Below are 23,009 nucleotides of genomic sequence, written 5' to 3'. Positions count from 1 at the left end.
AATACTTACCTATTTCTAACATTTTATTGTTTTGTTTCAGGTTTCGGTTTCGTCACGTTTCAAAGTGAAGACATAGTAGATAAAGTGTGCGAAATACATTTTCACGAAATCAACAACAAAATGGTAAGTGTTTCATTACGTAATTACAACTTGATGAATTATGTTAAATAACATGTATGTAAAATTGCGTCTACAGAGTTTTAACATAAATATTTACTTTAAAATGAATGTGATTAAGATGTGTAATGTAGAGATGTACAGAAATCTTCGTGCAATATTTACCTAAACTGGCCGCGTGGCCAACATGCCAATCGCTTAAGGTGACAGTCCATTTCCAACCGCAGCTGCATTACTGTTTATTTTACTATTATATGGAAATTGACAGTAACAGCGACGCGTTTAGTACCAGTAGTGCAGCTGCAGTTAGAAATGGAATGTTACCCTTAACGCTCCGTGGCAATCGTAACGCAACCGTCACTGTCGCACTAATATGGAAGAGTGATAGAGAGACACAAAGCGTCTCGTTGTCGTAACGATAGCGATTGTCACCTTGGCTAGGCCGGCCGTTGTCATAACTTGGTGTCTGATAATTTGGTTAAAGTAAGGAAGTGTCCTTACATAGTAAGGGAGTGCGCTTAGTGAAGCGCGAAGAATTTCGTACATTACGCCAGGGCTATAACAGCGAAAATCGAAGTTCACAAATTGCGGGGATTTTTCTCTGTCACTCTAATTACGCCTTCATTGGAGTAAAAGAGAAAGATCCCCGCAATTTGCGAATTTTGATTTTCGCAGTAGCCGCTCTGTTCCTATCTCTATTCACGCTCATAATTAGATATATTTCTGCTTGCGAGCTTAGGCTCCTTACTTTACCATAAAATATATGGTACCTGACCATCCAGTACAGCTATCAAACTCAAGGTCACATTTTTTTCTTTACATATTTTCAACGATCATGAACATTTTGTTTAAATTCGAGAATCGTAACACAAACATGCAATCATCTGCGCAGCGCAAGTCAATCCCACTGTTAACATTGTCGGTCAGATATCAATTAGGAGCGAAGGAGTGCGCTGGCGCTGTTCCAAACGGAGCCAATAAAACACCAGTAAACTCAGCTTTTACTGTGTTTAGATTTTTCCCGGAGAGGGGCGCGGCGCGTGTATTCGAGATGTCACCACAACTAAATACGTTTTCTTTATATTAGCAGGCGTGTCTCACTCCGCGATTTCGTCGCTTTGCTACAGGTAGCTAAAAGTCCATCCGTTCGACCCCAATTTTGGGGTTTGCCATAAGCCGCGCGTGGCGCTGTCGCCACCTAGCGGCCATATCTGTGCTGATCGTGACAGACGCGTTTTGTTAGAGAGTGAGTCTTCTGTACCTAGTACTATTATTTATTCTGTGATATTAGTAGTAGTATTATTGTACTCACTACAGTTTTGTTACAGTATAAACCCATTATAGTTAAAACAAGTTTTCTAAAAGGCTTTGATTCCAACAAGGTTTTTCTATTCATAGTATGACCAGTATTCTCAACGCCTAGGTGACGATTACTAAAAAAGATAGAAAGTGTTGGTGGACTGTATTTGAATGAAAGAGGAGATTTCACTTTCGATATTAAGTAAGGTCCGAGTGCCCGACAGTGTCCCAGTAGATGCCACTTTCAATCTTAAGTCATTATCAATAAATTTGACAGAAGGGCGTCATCTATTGGGCACTAGCGTGTCGAGCACTGGTACTTTTACCTTATATTTAATTATTTATGTTGTAGTATTTATTTACAAAGAATTAGAAACTTGCAAATTCAAATCAATAGTTCAATTAAATCCAAAATCCTTGGTTTAATCAATTTATCTCTCTCTCTACGAAACAACACGTCCGCACTTTAGGCAAACCTTTTGCGTACTGTTTACTTGTACTTTGTCGGCTACAGCCGTCCGCAATACATTACTTTCACCCTTTACAACACCATTACAATCATGTGACGCAGTAAACCTCGCCCTCGATTAACTTGTGACAACACGCAACCGTTGTCCACTATTATATAGTAAATTTTCGGCATAAGCCTGAGATAGGACGATGAATCATATACAGTATGTAACTGAACGAAAATCAATTACTCAAACCCGTTAATGTTTAGGTCATACTAAGCTATTTTTACTACGGGACCAACCCCGAAATCGCGAAAAAAAATTGACTGTCCCATAGGAAATTTCAACATCAGACCAGCAAAATGTATGAAACATCCATTTTTTTTTCCGTGTTTTCAGTGTTGGTCCCATAGTAAAAGTTGTTCAGTATGACCTAACCATTAACAGGTATAAGTAATTGCTTTTCGTTCAGTTACATATATTATATGTAAGATTTCAATTAACGAGACTCAGATAGTTTAAATTCAAAGTAAGGTCGACCGGGATAAATGTGACTATGGGGTTTTGCATCTAAGAACTCCCGTCGTCTATTGATAAAAGCCTGAGCTAGGTACTTAGAGAATAAAACACGACATAGAGGGCGTTCCGAACAAACGTATCGCGAAATAACGAATTAGACGCAATAATGCCATACAGGCGAATTCGAATGTACAATGAATATTTTTTTAAACACAAAACTCGGGACAGGTACTCATAAACAGGAGAGTGTAAAGAAGCATTAGCTGTTAACAATACCACACATTTTCACTCTTCACGAGGAAAATCCGCGAACACTCATTAAAACGTACCCGCAATTCAGACCCCCACCTTCATTGTCACTAAAAGTTTTCACCGGGATCATCTTTCACTGTCGCTGTAAAGTCTCCTCAGCACCCGCCCCCAGCCGATGCATATTCCTGATTATTAATGCTTGTTTTTTGTGTCACCCATTGTCTCCGCCATAATGGGTGTAGAAACTCGCGGGTCTGAATTCGTAAGAGTACAGTACCGCCTGATGTACCCTTAGTGGTGCAAACAAGGAACAAAGACATCAAACAAATGGGCGGCGTTTTAGAGCAATTACGGTTCGCTTCCGCGAAACGTGAGGTGTGCATGAATCGGGCTCTTTTGCGACGCGTAATGTACCTACACACGCAGCCACAGCGGAAATTAATCGAATAATGTTTCGCCTAACATTGCATACAGACTTCGAAAGCAAGGCGCAATCAATGGGATGGGACATTATGATTTAATCCACCCTTAGCTATTTCTCCTATGACGTGTTCCTATAGTTGGCCACAACTGCAACTACCTAAATATACGTCCGTTTTTGTCACCGGACAAAACGAACCGTGTTACGCGACTACGTCCAGTTTCTAATGGGGTTACCAACAGCTATCCAAGAAAATCGGTTTATTATACATATATATGTTAAGTATCTGTAATTGTATAATGACGTATAAAATGTAAATTAAACGAATAAATAAGTGAAATTTTATTGAAATTTGAAATTGAAGACATCGTCGCCTAACACGGACAATAGCGACCTAAGGGCAATTAAGTATTTATGTGATGAGATATATTTTAAGTAGGTTTAGGCCGATAGTATGGCGATATAATCCATACACCATGTATGTAGACAACTTAAGCCTTAATGGACTTAGTGAGAAACTATTATTTAGGTCACATTATCTAAGATTACCCCTATGTAATTTTTTATTTGTGTTGTTCTGTTGTGTTATGTAAATGTTACGGGTAATACTTTCAATCATTGTAATTTGAGATGAATACTTCCTTTCATCAATAATGCTATGCTATCAATGATCAAAAATACTTTATCAAGTGAATTGTAACAGTTTAATATTTATAGTACAAAGGTGTTTTTAAAACCGATTCGTCTTCCAATAAAATGTAGAAAGTTGCTAAGTAACAAAGTATTTTGTGTATGTCGACAATGTTTGCTAAAATAACACTAACAGAAATGTGTTCCTGAATTTAACAAAAGATATTCTGTATTTGTGTTTTTATGTATTTAATTTGAGCGTTGGATAAAATTGTTAATGAAATAATTTATTTTGACAAAGTATTTCTCAAGTAAAGTATGAGCTATAGTAATTATAATGGATGTGATGCATATGTCGGCGGCCGATCGTAAGATCAGGCAGATCGTAATGTTCCTGTGTAATGTTTTGACGATAGTCACATTAAACCAATATATAGGCAGGATTTTTAGTTTTAGTGTTGGACATAGGGGTAGAGCTGAACGGCAGGCACAAGGTGGTGGGGTACGCAGATGACCTGGCTTTATTAGGGGAGAGCCGTGAACAGGTAGCGGAGGCAGCTAGTGTCCTGGAACGAGAGGCCTCTAGTTTAGGTCTCAGGATCAACCAGGCAAAAACTGAATACCTCCACATGAAACGTTACAAGAATACACGCATCCAGCGTGATAGTCTTCATGTTGGGGGTACCGTCTACCGTGGAGTTGAGAAGTTTCGGTACCTGGGATGCACTGTTACCGACACAAACACCAGAGAGGAGGAGATCAACATACGCATCCAAAACGCCCTGCGGTGCAGTGCAGCCCTCCACAAGGTGTTGGTGTCCAGGCTTCTCAGCAAACATACAAAGTTACGGATATATAAAACCGTTATACGGCCTATCCTAATGTATGGCTGTGAGGCCTGGTCCCTAACACTAAAAGAAGAAGGTCAGCTCCTGGTAGCAGAGAGAAAAGTTTTTCGCAAGATCCTGGGACCTATTCAGAGAGATGACGGCACCTGGAGGATCCGGAAAAATGCCGAGATCGAGGAGTTAGTGGCCGAACCCAATATCATCGGCGAAACGAAAGCGCACAGACTTCGCTGGTTCGGTCACCTACTCAGAATGGGAGAGGATCGGGCTGTCAAGAAGGCGTTCTTGGGACGACCGACTGGTAGCCGTCCAGTGGGTCGGCCCAGGTATCGCTGGGAAGACAGTGTGGCGGCGGATCTGCTTCAGCTTCGCGTCAGTAACTGGCAGGAAGTTGCGCAGGATCGGGACAGGTGGCACGCTCTCGTTTCGGAGGCCAAGATTCTCTTTGGATCGCTGAGCCAAAATAGTTAGTTAGTTATAGGCAGGATAGGTTCGTTAGGTTGATTCAGATGCCCGAAGGGCAAACTGCCCAGAAATAGGAGCTCCGCGTAGCGGGGCTCCGTCGACTCAGGGAACTAGTCAAAGATTGTCACGTTCCACGATATGCCTAGGAATTACACGATATGCCTGATCTTACGATCGGCCGCCGACACATACATACATGGAGATACAGAAAATAGTATGAATGCAAACAATCACTTTTGCGTATCATAAACACTTCCAATAGTTATATTTCCAGCAATAAAGGAGACAGAGGGGTCATGGCACGTCAACGCGAGGTTTGCGTTACGGGTAGCTGCCCTCGTAAATTTAATATGTCATCTCTTATATTAAAATGGTCGTTAAGCTAATAGCGGCACCGCCTCCTCGCACGAGAGTGATAGGGTGATACCGTGACTTTCTTGCGGCAGTAAAAACGCGTATTTTATGAAATTATTGTGGTATTACTAAGCGCGTGTTACATTGGTTAGTAAGCCACCCTCAGTCCTATACAACAGCATGTTAAACTCTTTCCCGATATGACATAAAATTCTTGTTCTCATATTGCGCGAGTACGTAGTCGATAAGCAATCAATGCAACAACGGTAGAAGCAGTGTCGACACGCCTTATGCATATGTAGGTGCCTCATGAAGTCGCACCTGCGCTGCTGTACAAATGAAAACACGCCAACTCCACCTTTGCGGGAATAGTATCGCATCAACTTTGTAAACATTCGACGCCAAACATAAATACTAGGGGAAAGGCTCGTTTGTTTCTGATGACACTTTCAGAGCCAGACGGATATGTTTCACTTCGCGAGTTCATGAATTTGTTTTTCAGTTTTCAGCTAAATTGATTATATTTTACCTTCGTGCTTTTTTTATTTTATTTTAGCTGCAAACGTTCAACGAGTTTTATAACTTCAAACTTGCGAGCATAAGAAACTTTTATAACTCTAGCGATATAAAAGAATTCCCTAAATTTTATTTTTCGTTCGCTATACGCGTTGCGTTTTATTGGACGTTTAACTAATGGTTTCCCAAAACAACGTGACAGGACTCGATGATTCATAGGCAAGTTTTTTTTTATGGCAGAAACGCCTTACACGATACATATAAATCTACTATTTTTAATATTTTTGGAGCTCAATATTCATTAGCAACCCGAAGTTCTGCGTGGCACATAAATGCATTCTTCTTTAGGCCATCCTCGCGTAAACGTTAGAGGAATATCTTGGGTATTGCGTATATTTTTCTCCCCGATCGAGCATGAGGCAAACAAATGGTTTCCGTTTAGGAAATAACACTAAAAGTAGGCACATTTGAAACTGCCACTTAAATCTTGGGATCCTCGATCGCCATTTCTCTTAGTGTCTTAACTGGTGCGGGACCGGGCGCACCCTCGTCGTTACTGCGCATTAAAGAATGTCCTACATACCTAAGCGGCGCAGATAGCCCCCGATAAGGATTACGCCTCACGACCTTTAACCCTTTAAATTAAGATGGAGATACGGCCGTTGTCACTAGCCAATCCGAGCTTAACTTTTGATTAAAAGACTCACTTAAATGAAGCTTAACTTGTTCTGAGTGCTCCATTGTTAGGCCGGCCGCTGGATATGCGTGTTGGAGAGACACGTCTATCACGACTCAGCACTCTCTCCCGCCATTGTGGCCCGTCGAACAATCAATCACGGGTTCCTCTGCTCCGTGATTACCATAAACTTTCCGTTTTACTACGACCCGGCTCGCTTCTTCTAAGCTTTATCGATTCGGCCATTTTTACGCTTTCTATATAAGTATTAAGAGTTTTGTGACAGTCCCCTTTTCTTTGAGACTCACTATTGCCACGGCTTAGCTAGCTTTTTTGTTTATAAAACTGCTTTTAAAGTTTCATTCTTTATAAAAGTTACCTACTTTTGAGCAGCCGTTATACCTATACCTGAATATTATTTTTGATTACCTTGAGAATAACATCCATTGACGTTATTCTAGTGATCACTGATAACGTCACAACTCAAATATATTTTAGTAACGAGTTTCATAGTTACTTATTATGTAATTACAGAATATCTTTAAATGTACGTACTTACCAATTCTAACATGCAATTTTAATGAGTGAAAAGTACCTATTACGTAATGCTCCTACCAATTTTTAAAGGCGTACGAATGTATCGTTGGTCTACAAATATATTTGGCCGCAAAATATTTGGTTACTCATATATACATTTGTTAAAGTTGGGCTGGGAATTGTCCCAGAGCATATCTGTATCATTAATAATAGAGGCGTTACGTTACCATGAATCCCCTGTCGGATTAGCAGTGTGCAATACCTTCCCGCTAATGAGATCCGAGAACCGTTTTATCCTGCACAATAAAATTATGATATAAATTGATCCAAAAATACGTACCTACCTAAATTAAATCCAAAAAGTACATCGATTAATTGAAAGTTAGGGTTACATTATTGATCTGTATATAATCGAAGCTTTTTAACGAAAATTTACAAGTTCGATTCTAATCTCACGGCAGTCAGTATTTGAACAACTGCCTAATTTCCTATGTACGTACAATATAAATTTAATGGTTATAAGGCAACTGGCACGCAATTTCCAAATGACGCGACCAACTTCAGTCGAACGCGAAGACGTAAATTATGGCTCAACAGGCCTTTCCTGCCGTTAACGATTGCGACTTAAATTCGAAGCGTGAAAGAAAATTAATTAATCACAGGTGGTGCACGGCATCGCGCACACGAACCTGCCATACCTATCCAATACGCTTACACTTGCATACCCCTGGTGTTAAGGACGGCTGACACGGCTGGAACTTTTAACAATCACGCACTAATGCCCAAATGTTTGTGCATTTAATAACCGGAGTCGCCTTTGAGAGCTTGCCCCTTGCCGATTATGCAAACTTTGCACAATTCTGCAAACTTTTGTATGGATTGACATGGCTATTTCTACGCTACGTACAAATCATGTAGAAATAGCAATACATTTGACGTCCCACAAAAATCGGCAGACTGCTTTGTACAGAAAATGACAGCCAAGGCGTCTCCAGTTAGTAAATGCTCTAAGACCCAAATGACACAGTAGCATAGTAGGTACCTAACTGAATGGTTCGAACGGGAGCTCGCGACAAATTATTAAATCACCATAAAGTATTGTAAGAAGCCGCGCGTAATTGAAACGGTGTCGCTGCGTAGTGAGACAATAAAGTACCGGGAGTGTTGAGGGCGCGGGCGTCATCAATAAAGGCCATACGTTAGGGCAGGCCGGTTCATTACTGCGCTCGGCGTCTCCACATTCCCATTACGTGGGAGTTAGGAGACGCGAGCGACGATAAATAGCGGGCAAGAAGCCCTGCTTTGTTTCTTGCTTCTTGCGCACAATTTCATTTACATTAGAGGTGCTGAGCGGAGACTCCTACGGGAGTCATATGAAAGTCGCGTACAGATTCATGCAAAACAAGTTACGAGCGGTGAGACCACGTGCTTCAGACCTTAATCTAGTCGGCACCGGCTGACGCCGGCGGCGCCTGCTCTAACCTACTTAATTACTGCCAACTAATTGCTGCAGCTGATATGTACGTTGGTACCTACGGCATAAACTTCACCTTAGTGCGGGCTCCTGGAATACATTCATTAAAATCTTACGTCACCCACACATAACTTCAAGAGTCACACCAAAGGAAAACAAATAAGTGTAATTTGAATTCAATCACCAACCATATTGCACCAATATGTATCAATTAAGCATTGCTGCATTCAACGACTACCTTTTATTGCTAATGCAGGTTCTGCAACCAATCGGAGCAGTTTTATTTGAATCTCGTCGAGGAATTCATTCCCGAGGCATTTCAATAGAATACATGGAAATACTTTTATACCCATCAATAAAAGTCTGCTAATACTTACACAAAATTTGATCACTTATACATTTGAAACGAATAATCGGCGTGAAAGTGTCGGATAGTCATTCCGCATCATGTTATCCCACTCTCATTCATCCAAGTACCTACCCTCTTAAGATTAGTAAAGCAACGAGTCCGCGGTAATCATGTTCACTTGCAAACGGCTAATACTGTTGAGTGGTTACCAGTTATATTTTTGTTGTTACTTATGCTTTCATTGTAATTGTTTTTTCAATGGATTTGGAAGTTTACCTGAATATCGAATCAGATTAAATTTCTTATTCGGAATATGCATTTTCCTGTGCGAAAGAATAAAAAAATAATCACGTTATACGTTCGCGTGAAATAACCTAACCTTAAAAATACTTTTATGCTTTATTTATTTATTTTCTTAAGTTAGGGTTTTTAACAATATGGATATAAAAATAAAATACAACTAGCGTGCCGCCAGCAGCTTGACAAGGCCCATACGCTTTATTATTATTATTTATTGGAAACACAAGTAACGTAACATTACAGTTTACACCAAAGCATTTCAACACTTAACTGTTAACTTACTAACTAATTAAAATTATAAAAGTTTTATACAAAATACTGAACAATTAATTTAAACAATCCGAAGTTCATATTCCTAACTTATTTTATACCAATAAATTACAACAACAATATTTGTGTAAAAAAAAATATGATAACGTTACTACATGCTCCATAACTCGAAAAGTGCAAATAAAATGTAAAAATAAATAAATCAGTGAGCGTCGAAGCAGCCGCGGCAGGCCGAGGGCTTCGCGGCTCGCGATTGCTATCGATTGCGATCGATGTCTCAGAATAGCCGCGGGTGCTACACTTGCTCAGAATGTTGCAAGCCCCGTTCTACACCACCCTCCATATTTAATGCCTAACTAACATTTATATGACGGCGAATCGCAAGGCAAGTATGCCACTGTAATTTGAAATTCAACATTAATGTGACACGAGCTAAATTTGTGATGTTGAAGCCGTAACTGATTGCCGACTATTGTTGAATAATTGAAGTGATTTTATTCAGTTTGTTTTTAAACCGCTGGAAATTTCCACATTTATCGTTGGGCGATTCGTATAGGTAACTAGAAAGTAGAGTTGTCGAACCAGTTTATGTAGTATTCTTGAGTTTAATATAAATTGTAACCAAATTGCTATGCTATTTAGTGACGACAAAATTTTCCACACAAATATCTTATGACAAACCTCCATTTATAAGATATTTGTGTAGAAAAATATAAAAACACAAGATATTGATGCTTTATAAACCCCGTAAAAATCGCAGTTGCGACATTTCGCCGTCTCTCGTTTTGTGGGTACGAGACGAGATACATATAACTTCTGATAAGCACACAAATGCCCTTACAGGATTCGAACGAAGGATCTCCTGATTTGTTAGCAGGGTCACTACCAAACTAGGTTACAAGGCCGTTCGAATGACCTGATATTCATTATTGAGATTGTATAAGAATACTAAAAGTACAAATAAAAGTACATTGAGGGTCCGCACCGAGGCGAACCCCATCGCGCATGTGTTTTATTGTCTGTCGCTAGATATAATAATTCATAGATGCTACTTAAATCTTCTGTAAAGGCCTGATAGGAGAGGCCTATGTCCAACAGTGGACGAGAGTAGGCTGATGATGATGATAAAAGGTCAGATGATGATAAGAAAGCCACATAATTTTACAGGAAATAAAACTATTGCAATCATTGCATCTTCTCTGCAGAGAAGCATGAGAAGATGGCCGATGGGGTAGAAAAGTGCTCGAGTGGAGACCACGGACTAGCAAACGCAGCGTAGGACGTCCACCCACAAGATGGACGGACGACCTTGTTAAAGCCGCCGGAAGACACTGGATGCGGGTGGCTTCCAACCGGTACGAATGGAGGTCCAAGGGGGAGGCCTATGTTCAGCAGTGGACGTCTTATGGCTGAGATGATGATGATGAATCATTGCATGGCCAGCGGCGGAGAAGTTAGGGATAGCCGAGCCTCAGGTGTTATTAGTTGCAAACAGGAAACTGAAGTTATATACTCACGGTTTAACGCCACAACACCTACTTTCTCGTTACCATGGTGATTCATTTAAAACATTTCGTATTAATTAACGAAATAAGACAAAATATCTAAATTTTGTATTCAAATTTGAACTGGTTTTCATGCGGTTTTCACCTATAAATAGAGTGATTCTTGAGGAAGGTTTATTTATAATCTGTTAAGGTTGTGTGTAACCCTTACGAAGCCGAGGCGGGATGATGATGATGACATTATATCATAACTTTAGTGACCGATTAGAGCTTGCGCAATAAAACTGCACCTACCCGCTTTGGGGTCATCCATTAATTACATCACACGTTTAGGGGGAGGGAGGGGGTCAGGAAAATGTGACATATTGTGACACGGGGGAGGGAGGAGACACAAACTTTGTGACGTCACTTTAACTTAATCAGTAACCGAAAATTAAATTAAATTATTTTATTCGCTGCACATTTAAATAACAAGTTTTTAAAACGATAATCGTTTTTATTCGTTTAATTTTTTTCCTTATCAGTTTTGGGTTATAAAATTACTAATATTTATATCGTCAAAAATATTTTGATAAAATATTAATAATACTTAGGTACTTACTTAATTCGATTTGGCGATTTCGTGGAAAAAATGTGACGTCACACTAGGGGGGAGGGGTTTGCCAAATGTGGCCAAGCGTGACAAGGAGGGGGGAGGGGTCAAAAAACCTAGAAATTCGTGTGACGTAATTAATGGATGACCCCTTTAGGCTTTTATCCTCTAAAACTGCTAATATATTATTACCAATAAAAGACTAAAGATTTAGAATGCATTTACCCAAACAAGCTTAAAAATACGTATCTAATATATTTCACCACGCGGTCACCTGGGCGCGTAAAATCTGCTTATCGTATTTTAAATTTATTTTTAACCTTTCCATATAAAACGTCTTCAATATAAGACTGGCTGGAGGGCTATCAGCGGAGCATTGCAGGTAACGTTACCGCTTATCGGCGCCGAGCGTCGATCGCTTATATCTGATTTGAATTTCGCATTACAGCCCATCGGGCCCCCGTCCCCACTCCGTAAACAGACTGCCGTATTCGAACTTCAAGATATTCACAAGAGACGACACGTACTAGATCCATTCTAGATACGTTATAGTTTAGATATCAACTAGTTCTCTTTTGCAGCGCAATTCGCGCAACTTTTACGTTAGATATTTATTAGATGTGAATTGGATCTCTAGGTCGTTCGTTCGTTCAAGAGTATCTCCAGAATCGCGCAAATGTCAAATTTGACAGGTTAGATCTTAAACATATCGTTATCGTATCTTGGTGATGTCTAAAAGATGTCTAATAGATGTCTATTTCAAAATTCGAATCGGGCCCATAGTTGAGAGCTGAATTCACGACTCGCGCTTGTCTTATTTTATCAGACAACGGTTAGGTAAATATGGAAAGAGCTGGTGTGCGGCTGACTATTTCATTATCTGTGCTTTGACCTGTTGAGCGCAAGATGTGTGAGTCATCTCTTACGTAACCTTGCCTGTAGCTTAAATGTATCTACAAGCCCTATGACTCGTCGATTTCTAGAGAATAATGAAACTTATAAAAGTATTTAAGAGCGCATTAAAGAGTGGCTGACACTCACACATGTTTAATACTAATAATTGCAATTTTTGAATGTAGCTACACCACTCTCCAGCGGCTCTTAAATACGTACTTACGTGCAGTTTCGGGAAAAAAAGTAGGTACTTTTTTTGTTATAAGTCCTTTATTATAACAAAACAGAGTATTTTTGTAGTTTAGCGACAGAGAGCATCCGTATCGCAATTACTAAAAAGAAGTATATGCTAAGGCTTAAAGAAGTATACGCTAAGACTTAAGAAGATGCTTATTTGTTTCCCCATCGCTTAAAACATTATTAAATCTAAATAATAACTACGTTACGTACTAATTCGTATGGAGTATTCCATACAAATATTAGGCGTTTTCTTGAACATCTTACAAAATGATCGACGATATTTAGTATTTTTATCGAGTATTTGGGAAAAACCTGGCTGTTCCCGGTTCCCACGTTCGGGCTTCCGTTTAGCGGCAATCAGGGCGCGCTTGCGACGCGCTCTGTCAATACGAAGGCGAGAGGTTTCCTTGATAAACTTATCTAGCGCCCTCTCCTCCCCGGTGCCCCTCTGCCCCGCACCTCCCCCGTCTACTGCGTTTATCTCACGTATGTTCCGTACGCTTCGCCCGCACCACATTACTCTCACCGAATGTGACGCTTGCTCCTTGACTTTTTATCAGTGCGTCGACTTAAAAGTTCGAACTATAACGTTTTAGATGGCAACGAATAAAATATAAAATCACATATTTCAGTTTATTAAGACAACCTAGAGTTATTCACTTGAATGTATGCTCAGAAGTTATCAAATGTCACTTCAACGTGTACCAATTCATATTCGTTTAAGAATGGCCATAATATTTTATCCTTTTATAAAAGTTGTCTATTTGGCTGGTTGCCCGAGGACCGCCGCAAGAATTTCAAAGGAAACAGAAATTTTAGTAAAAGAAAACAAACACGAAATCTTATAAAATGCAGTTAACGTCAACACACATGCCGACTGGTTCGGTGAGCTTGTACTCAAGTCGGTGAAGTTGCTTTATTCTGCAAGTTCTTATATACTTTGCGCTACACTAGGATATCTCAAGTAATGTCCACAACCATAGGACTTTGTTTCATCAGTAGTACTCGGCATAATCCTGGACGGTATACTCAGAGCACACGACGCAATGGATCTAACTAGTTTTTCTACTTCACTATCGATTGTTACATAGAGTTGTAGCTACTACTACTTTGCTTTGGCCCCTATTCCCACTATATCGTTTTACGACATCTCCTTCGATCACTTAACTATCAGCGCGGGCTACGTGCTACGAGCATAGCCAATAACACGGTTTTTCCCATTAAAATCGCCATACAAACAGAGAACCCGCCTAGCGGGTTGCTGGCAGTGAATGTCTTAATCTCAGTGTCTTTTATTCCTGAGGTCCCCGTTAGGAGCAGGGTCGGCAATAACTCATCGGTCCCCGCAATATACAGCCAATACGAGAATTAATAAAATTCGACTCCGTCCCGGATCTACTTAAACACACCCCAGGGCTTTTTATTCGCAAAACTCCTGAGTATTTTATTTCGCCGTTTTATTTCGACGCTTTTTTATGTTCAATGGTAGGTCCATAAAGGTGAATGAAAAAAAACATCAACCGGAGCCCTATTGCTTCCGCAAGCTCTCACGTAATCCCGTAATGCTAACGAAACAAGTCGAAAAACGCTGCCCTATTGTGCTGGTATTTACTCAAATTCACGTATGTAATCACGTTCACAAAAAGGTAGGCCAAATCATTTGCAAGCAACCTTATTGACATCACTGTTTTACCTTAAAAGGCTTTCAACCAGAACAAATCGAGCGAAAATTTAATGACTGCTTTCAGATTCGTATTAATTCACCTTCATACGCGAATGTTCAGTGAGTGTGGTAGAGCATGAAGCGCGGCGTTTTCCTGCGAAACAATTAAATTTCTCATACATCGTTGGGATTAGAAGCGCGGAGTTTCTGGGCGAAAGACCCTGGTTGGGCGCATTAAGCTAGGGCGCGTCGGAGCGGATCTTAAGTCCGCTCGGTTAAACCGACATTTTCGCGTCGGCATCGGCAGCGTCGAGGACTACTCGATCCGTGTCGGATCGATACGTCGCCTACCTAGCGGGGGCTAAATACAATTTACCTTTGTTATTTTTCGTGTCATTTAACTGCGTCGCGATCTCGGAACGCTTGATCGGGATTGCGAACTCCAATGCGAATTGTTTGTGAGCTTTTGTTTCTCGCTCGCCCGCCAGCGACGCGACATCAATTAACGTCGGATCCCCGGCTGAATTTTCTTCTTGGCTATACTGGCGAATTGTAGATAAATTTAAAATTAAATCATTTTCCGCTGAATAATGCTGCATACCTGCGGGAGTTCTGTTATGTCACTGGGCTCAAATTCTCCAGGCTTAACTTCGGTGCCGAGGTCACGAAACAAAGTAGGATCGTTAAATTTTAACAAATCTCAAAAGTCGTGTTGTCTTAGTTTTAAAGTGGAGTGGCATTTATCTGGCATGTCCCCTAGGTTGCGTGTTGGGGAACAAATGGAGGGTGGGCCCGGCGCTGGCGGCCGCCACTGGCGTAGGCGCCGGTTCATTTGTAAAGCTTTATCGGACCTGACAAATGGCGACACTTACTATTTTTATGTCGCGGACGATCGAAGAATACCGTTCATGTTGCGGAACGATTTAGCTCTGTTTCGTATTGTTCAACTTTTTTTATGTTGCAACTTTGATACAAGCTAATAATTAAATAATACGACTCCTGAATGCTCCGAATATCTAAAAACTTTTAAGATCTCATTGCGGTACGTATACCCATGTACGCGTTTTATTACTTAAAGCCGAGGTTGTAACAAACTTTAATTTTACGTTTTGATTAATCAGCTTTATCTAGGCATAAAACTTGGCGGGAAGACACTCATTGCGGCGGCAGCGCACTCACTTCGCCGCGTTAATGCAAGAGCACGTAGTTCCACGTCGGCACAGAAAGTTGTGCAAAGTGCACAAAGTGTGCGAACGCCGTGGCAAAGCCTTCATTTGTCGGCTCGTGACGTCCGCGTGACAAATGTGGACGCGACTTACCTACACCGCCTCTGCCCTAGCTACATCTACACATATAGTCGACCGCGATTATGCACCGCTATGAAAAATGAAACTGAAAAGTTTTTACTTGTCTGTCAAGCGTTGTACGATAACTATTCATCAAGTAGGAACTCGCGTTTGAATAGAACGTAACTTCGGAACAGGATCGGGGGAGAGTTAAGTAAGTGATTTATCCTACTGGCTTTAACATTATTTAAGCCTATGTACTTTTCTGTAACGATGCTACTTGGTAGAGAAAATTCTATTGCTAAAGGTTTGGGTTAGCGTAGATTGGGTAATTTATACTTGCCTCCTGCCCTCCACCTCGGAAGGGGGAGATACAAGCACTGCAGAGAGTTATCTTGTTCGTTAAAATTACCTAATGGATCGATTAAGCGTTGAATTTAATTATTTTGTGGATATTAAAATGTAGTTTACTACAAGGGTGCACATAGCTAATCGATAGGTTAATAAACCTATGTTTAATTGGTTATGTAGTATACTAAGACGAACTATTAGATGTTTAATTTTCTTCAAAGCAAAATACACAATATATATCGATCGTAGGGACCGATGGATTACGGTCGATATAACCGGTAGTTGCTATAACCAAGATTAAATACTCATATTGTACCAAAACAGAAAAGTTGATCGTTATATGCGAAGCCGTTATAAAGTGTTTTGACTGTCACTACTTAACAAATAAATATTAATGTTGCATTATATTGAATATTTACCAATTTTAAAACAAGTAAAATAAGGTTTTTTGCATTTGTATGGGGTTATTTATTTACTTTTGTTTGAGAGGTAACTGTTTTGTAATACCTATTTGTAATTTAAACACCTCTTCGTACAATCTGAACATAATATTTAACAATTGCTTCAAATGTCGTAAAATTTGTCGTAGTGCATAATAAGCAGTTAATGATAAGCTCCTTGACTTGATAAAGCAAATTAAAATTCAATTTGTTAGTCGAACCGTGAAGCATAACGGATTGTCGACCGGCTTCGTCGCCCCTTTTCTTCCATAATTCTACGAACTCCCGCTCCAAGGAAGCATTTTCGCTATTCTGTAAAGTCAATTGTTAAGCGGCCTAACATCAGTCTAGAAGCAATTAATGGTTCTATTTACTCTCATCATCATCATCAGTTCAGCCAGAGGACGTCCTCTACTGGACATAGGCCTCCCCCAAAGAGTGCCACAGTACCGGTCTTGCGCCACCCGCATCCAGCGGACACCCGCGACCTTTACCAGGTTGTCAGGCCACCTTGTGGGGGGTCTACCCACATTGATGATGTTTGTTGGGGGGTTTATTTACTCTAAGCGTTAAAATTTATAATATGTACTTGTTTCAGGTGGAATGCAAGAAAGCACAACCTAAAGAAGTTATGCTACCAGCGAATCTGGCAAAGACGAGAGCCGCCGGTCGCGGCGCGTACGGTGAGTTGCTAGGCAGTGCGGCGATGGCCGGTGCCAGCGGAATCCGGTACGCTCCTTACCCTCTCCCAGCGCCCGCCCAGCTGCTGGTGGCGGGCGCGGGCGCGGGCGGCGGGGGGTCTGCGCACGCGGCCGCCTACCGCCGCGCGCTCGCTGCTCTCCGCCCCGCCCCGCGGCCTCCGCGTCCTGCGCTCGCGCCGCTCGCTATCCCTCCCCTGACGTACTCCGTCTCTGAACTGCTGGGTGCCCATGCTCTGGACATCCCGGCGCTCTACTCCCCCCTGACACATGCAACCTTGCCCGCCGCTCTGCCCCTCTGATCCGCGATCCTTTTCCAGCAACATCCGCACCATCCCTTTTGAAATTTATGGGGAAAAAAATCACATCGATGATATCACTCCGCTTGTTTTCTCCTTTGCGGCAAACTTCCTATATATTCCTAGTATATATTACATTCCTACAACTTTCTTTCCGACCGACAAAGATTATAATTCTAAGGAAACTGATAATATCTTAAAGTGTCTTATTTTAGTAATGCCATTAGTAAATCAGTTAGTTAGCAGATTTTCTAATTGTGTACTAATCAGATTTTAGAAGATCCATAGAAAGGAGTTCGTATATCCAATTAATACAAAATAATATTATTTTAGGGATCAATTTTAATTTTAGGGAGATAGAGATATTTTTCTACCAGGTAGTAGGCGCTTAATTGGATTTGATTTACATATAGATTTTACAAATACTAAGCCTGGTATTTTTAAATTTTTATGTAGTTTTTAATATGATATACATTTTGGAGAGAGCCTTTTGGTTCGACCAGCTTGCCATGCCACGTGTCCATCCATATTAACTTACCTTCTAGCCACAGAATCTAGTCGCGCCAGTAATTACGGATACTTGGTGAAGTCACTTACGAATCATATTTTCCTAACTTATATTATTATTATTTAGCTTTTTACTATAAATAGCTTTACAGTTTGATGTCGGCTTTTGAAAATATTGTATGAGTGGAAACAAGAGGTATTATCTATCATTGAATGTTATGCGGTTTGTGCTATCACTTAGACGATTAGGAACTACCTGTTCTTCTCTAACTTGTGTCATAATAATATGATTTTCAAACTTAGTATACGTACTTAAAAGCATCTTTGTGTGTAATATAGTCACCTAATTTTAGATAAATATCGAATACCATAGATGTTCATATTTAGTATTCTTATTATTTATTATATGCTATATTATAACAATTTAAGACTAAACAGATGTTCATCATTTGTTTGATTTAGTTGTTGTAGTTTTAGACCCTTCTGTTTTTAAAGCAGTAAAGTTATAAAGATACACTGGAATTGTATTATAATCGTAGTTCTCGTCAACTAATAGAATTAATTGTATTAACGTTTAAAGTAGGTAATCGGTAGTCTAGTTTAATAAATATCATTTCCAAAATATTTGAAAACGTCTGTTTGTTTAACATGTTTAGCGTTAGACTAACAATGTGTAGATTAGATTAACATGTTAAATTAGCTACTATTATCATCATTGATGACATAACTAACATACCCCCTGAGCCACTGATCATACAATCGGTGGCGGAACACTTTAAAATGAATGCCTTTCAAAACATTCATTGTTAATTATAACTCCACACTCTTTATACAATCAGTATTGATATTACTTAATAATTAGCAACACTTTTCGCCAAGCAAAATAGTGTCTCCCGGCACATTAATGTCAAATAACTCTTATTATATAAATTTGACACATTTCTAAGTGTAAGAATCGATCGATTTATGTAAATGTTTTTACATTTCTAGATTTCATGTGGTCATTGGGTGCTCTTCCTGACGGTAAGTTTACTGCATATTTTTTTACCAAAGTCACTTCATTCTGCTACCCTGCATCTCTCTGATCATTTCTCATTGGAATGAACGCGTCCTTTATGTCTCTCGATAAACTTTTCGATGTTAATTAATGAACTTGTCCTTATTGGGGTTATGGAAATGGATTATGGCAGTAATAATTAACTCGGCCAGTTTAAGTGTTAGTAGGTGTTAGTACATTTAATTAATGAATTATCGAACATCAGCCTGTCGCGCTGTACGTCCATCTACCGCATGATGGATAGCGGAGCCTGACAGATACACTATTTTGATTGGCAATAATATGATAAACGATCCGGTGTAGTAATCATATCAGCCGCTGTGGACGGGTCCGGCCATCATTCATTTTACATTTTATATTTGCCGGACTTTGTTGATATCGGAAATGTGATGAACAAGTAGATTTTTTAGTACATACCTACATGTTAATGAAACCATGGTACCATTGTTATAACTAGTTGTTTTAGTATTAATGTCATGTTTTGAAATAGTGTAATTACCTTTTGTTTAGCAAAACGATACGCATAGATAGATTGTTAATAACATGCAGTATTAGCGACGCTGTAGCTGTTTAATAAAGCCGTCGTTACTTCACTTACAGTGCGCAACATGAAACGATGTTTACAAAATATATTCCGCTGGACATTGTCCAAAACGATGTCGTACGATGAAGTATGTACGATACACTTACCTATGTTTTCAGTGAGACAGCTCTATTTTAGAATTGGGCCACCAGGACAAGTTTTAGGAACATAGAACAAGTTTTAAATATCACGGCCAAGAAAAGAGAGTCGACACATTTGTACAATCGATTCCAAAGTTTCAAAGAAAGCATGCAACCTGACAATTAACCTTTGCTTCTCACGGCGGAGCTTTATGAAGCGGTTGTTTAATGTATTTCGTTTGTTGTACAGGTTTCCCCGCAGCATACGCCGCCTACGCGGCAGGACGGAGCTATTCGGGCTATCCTAGCTTCGGGCTGCCATACCCTGCAGGTAATCCCTTGACGAGCTTGCACCACCAACTGTCCGGCAATCACTACCACCACTTGGCGACACTCTTGCCTTACCATCCGCTCGAGTTGAGCGGCGTCTACAATGTACACGCCATGCATCTGTGAACTCGCGCCTGCGACAATGCATTCCACTAACCGCTAACTTCCGGCGGCAACGATTCGCTTCCATTTGTCGCGCTACACTCGGCCCCGTTTCATTTGATATCTCGACCGTTTTGTAACTCGATCAACGAGAAGTGCGTCAGATATCGGATTAAACGGACCACTTGTCACACGATACAAGATACCTATAGTTGGATACATAATTCGAATCGTTGCCGTAGATTTATTTTTGTTTCTTCTATCCCGTCATTAAAATCGCATCCGAGCACTGATTCTCGTAAATGTGGTGACTAATTCTAACTTGTTATTTCAACTAACTTGTTCTAAAACAAAACTTTCATTCGTGTAAACTTTCACTAACAACTTTACTAACAATTTAACACCCTTAAAAACGACTGAGCCATCTAGATAAATCTGCCAAGCTGTCAATTACAAAACGTCCATGTTTTGAGAAATGATGTTTATTGTTTATCTCCAGAATTTTGTCTAGAAAATCCGGCCAATCGTGAGCGCCTCGCTCGATGTTTACCAACGAGTCGCCCTAACGATTCTCAAATGCTACGCGTCGTGCAAACACTCTAGCGCAAATACCGTGTTTGCCTTCGCTCCACATACCCCCGCCCGCAAGCCTGCCCCCGCGCTCGCGCCGGACTAGTATCGCACAATCGCCGACCCCTCATTAACAGCAAAAGCTTTTAAAAGAGATTTAAACAGATTCAAACAAAAGTACTGAAAAAGTGACGTCCTTTTTGCGGTGACTTCTATGTAAATCTGGAACCGACGAAAAAGAATTTCCACTAATTAAACGTAGTCCTCCTGAGGTCGGTAGTAGAGCCCAGAATGGGGCCAGAATGTAAATTATTGCTTGACTTTAACAATACTTTTGAGGTTAGTGAGTTGCATCGAAAAGCGATTCGATATAGGGCGCGAGTGGGGGTTCCCTAATAAGTGCCGTAGCAGAGCACAGCTGTACAAATACTCTCCTCTTTATTTGTCCACACTCCGTACTTGAGCCGCCTTCGCTCAGCCATAATTGCGCCACTAAGCTTTGACTTTACACTTTTTTTGGTCCCAACACCGCCCAGCATACAGAATCCGAAAACGCGAATTGAGAATTCTAACTGAGAGAATCGCGCTTAAACCATAGTTCAGTTTGTATTGGATTGCGGTCTGTTTGGAAAACTTGGCGGTGGTCGATGCTATCGCAGAAAAGTCGGTGACCGCGCTTAGGGTAGTTTTTCTTTCGTATTAGTCGTACAAATCGTTCCGCGTTAATTACTTTCGAGTGAGCGTTTTACGGCACGCGAGACAGACGTTTCTACAGGCTGGCTCACAAAATGACACTAATTGTAGGCGTTCGTTTAGTTGTAAATATTATTTAACAATAGAACCAGCCCAATAATTACAGTGTCCCATATGAACCTTTTTATTTACTGGTGTTACGGTAGAAATTTGGCCGCTCGATCACGGTATAATCCAGAAGGAGCTACTTATTACAAAAACAAAATTAGATAATAGCAATGGTGCCTACTGTTAGGTTTTATTAAAATATTAATTATTGAGGGTGACATTATCAAGCGCGTATTATATATATGTAGGTATCATTTTCTTGGTAGCGGTAACTGTGAACCGGCGGGCAGCCGTATTCGACGACCGGCGACCGGCGCGGGCCCGCGACCGCAACGTGCGTATGCCGCGCAACCGCCCGCAATTAATGTACGTCCATTACGGCCATTAGCATTCCTCCGCCGACGCGCCGGCTTATTGGTAACGTCATCTACAGCGATATTTAAGTACATCATAAATTAATTACACCCCCAGACATACCTACATTACGCTGCTGAAATCATAATGAGATCGATGGCATGTGTTGTGTATTTACCATCATCATTAATAGAGTGTAGCATGTTGACTTTGCCAGGAATATTTATATTTTAACCTGCAATACGTACGAATATATGTACTGGAATAATGAAAAAAATAATATTTTTACTAGAACATATTTTAGATTTAAACCTATTTCGAAAAATAATAAGAAATTTTCGCAGCTTTTACATTTTAATACACCGCCTCAGTTGCCAGAAAAGATGCGAGTCGCAAGGGCATAGTTTACACATAGTTCGCACTACGATGGCAAATAACTCGGTGAAATTATTGTGTGCTACCACGAGCGCGAAACTGCTATCGAGAAGTATAAATATAAAGAAGTATAAATCAATCACTTTTGTTATAAAAAAAGTGGTTGTTTATTTGTATTTATCAGCTTCTAAAGTGCGCCAAACATTTAAGACCATCACATTTAATGATACATACCTAAGTATGTCTAGTTAATTCCAGTATTTGAAACTTATAGAACTAATAATAAAAGTTTGCCAGAAACTTGTTGGTTTTCATATCTCTGATAATCAGGCGTGACAATAAAATTTATTTTATTCCAATATACAATGTAGTAAAAGCCACCGTAAACACTAAAACGTTGCATTGATCATATGCGTAAAAAAAATTAAACATAGCTCTTCAGAACTTCTTAGATATGTACTACTTAATATACGTAGATATACATATATAATAATAGATTTAAATCTAGTATCAATTTAGTTCTCTATTATATACCAAATAGATATTATAATAACTAGACGCATTAGGGACTTTGTAGTGTTTTTAATAGTCCATATATTCAGGAGATCTTCAATTTAACTTTGTAGATGATAGTTTCGAATTCATTAGAAACTAGGCCTGACTGACGATAATACTGCTCTTAGATTTCAAACATCAGGTAACTTACCTACACGATACCTTTTTACAAGGAACTCTGGCAGGGCTAAGTACACTGAGAGAAAAGTACAACAAAAATACACTTAAGTAGAATTACAAAAATAAAC

At 40.0% G+C, this 23,009-nt stretch overlaps 1 protein-coding gene across 5 annotated transcripts in view; it reads left to right on the top strand.

The window, feature by feature from the left end:
- Positions 1-23,009, top strand: part of LOC134665092 (RNA-binding protein Musashi homolog Rbp6) — a 589,057-nt gene that overhangs the window by 546,315 nt on the left and 19,733 nt on the right. For 3 of the 5 annotated variants that reach the window (XM_063521912.1, XM_063521910.1, XM_063521914.1), the window contains exons 8-11: positions 41-123; positions 17,049-17,133; positions 18,945-18,977; positions 19,925-20,005. In XM_063521912.1, the coding sequence (XP_063377982.1) occupies positions 41-123; positions 17,049-17,133; positions 18,945-18,977; positions 19,925-20,005 (282 nt within the window). The remainder of the gene's footprint in view (positions 1-40; positions 124-17,048; positions 17,134-18,944; positions 18,978-19,924; positions 20,006-23,009) is intronic. The other 2 variants (XM_063521913.1, XM_063521911.1) reach the window with 1 other exon arrangement.

The sequence above is a fragment of the Cydia fagiglandana genome, chromosome 6 (assembly GCF_963556715.1).
Source record: "Cydia fagiglandana chromosome 6, ilCydFagi1.1, whole genome shotgun sequence".
NCBI lineage: Eukaryota > Metazoa > Arthropoda > Insecta > Lepidoptera > Tortricidae > Cydia > Cydia fagiglandana.
The sequence above is the reverse complement of the archived record's forward strand: the minus strand, read 5'-3'. Positions and strand labels throughout refer to the sequence as shown.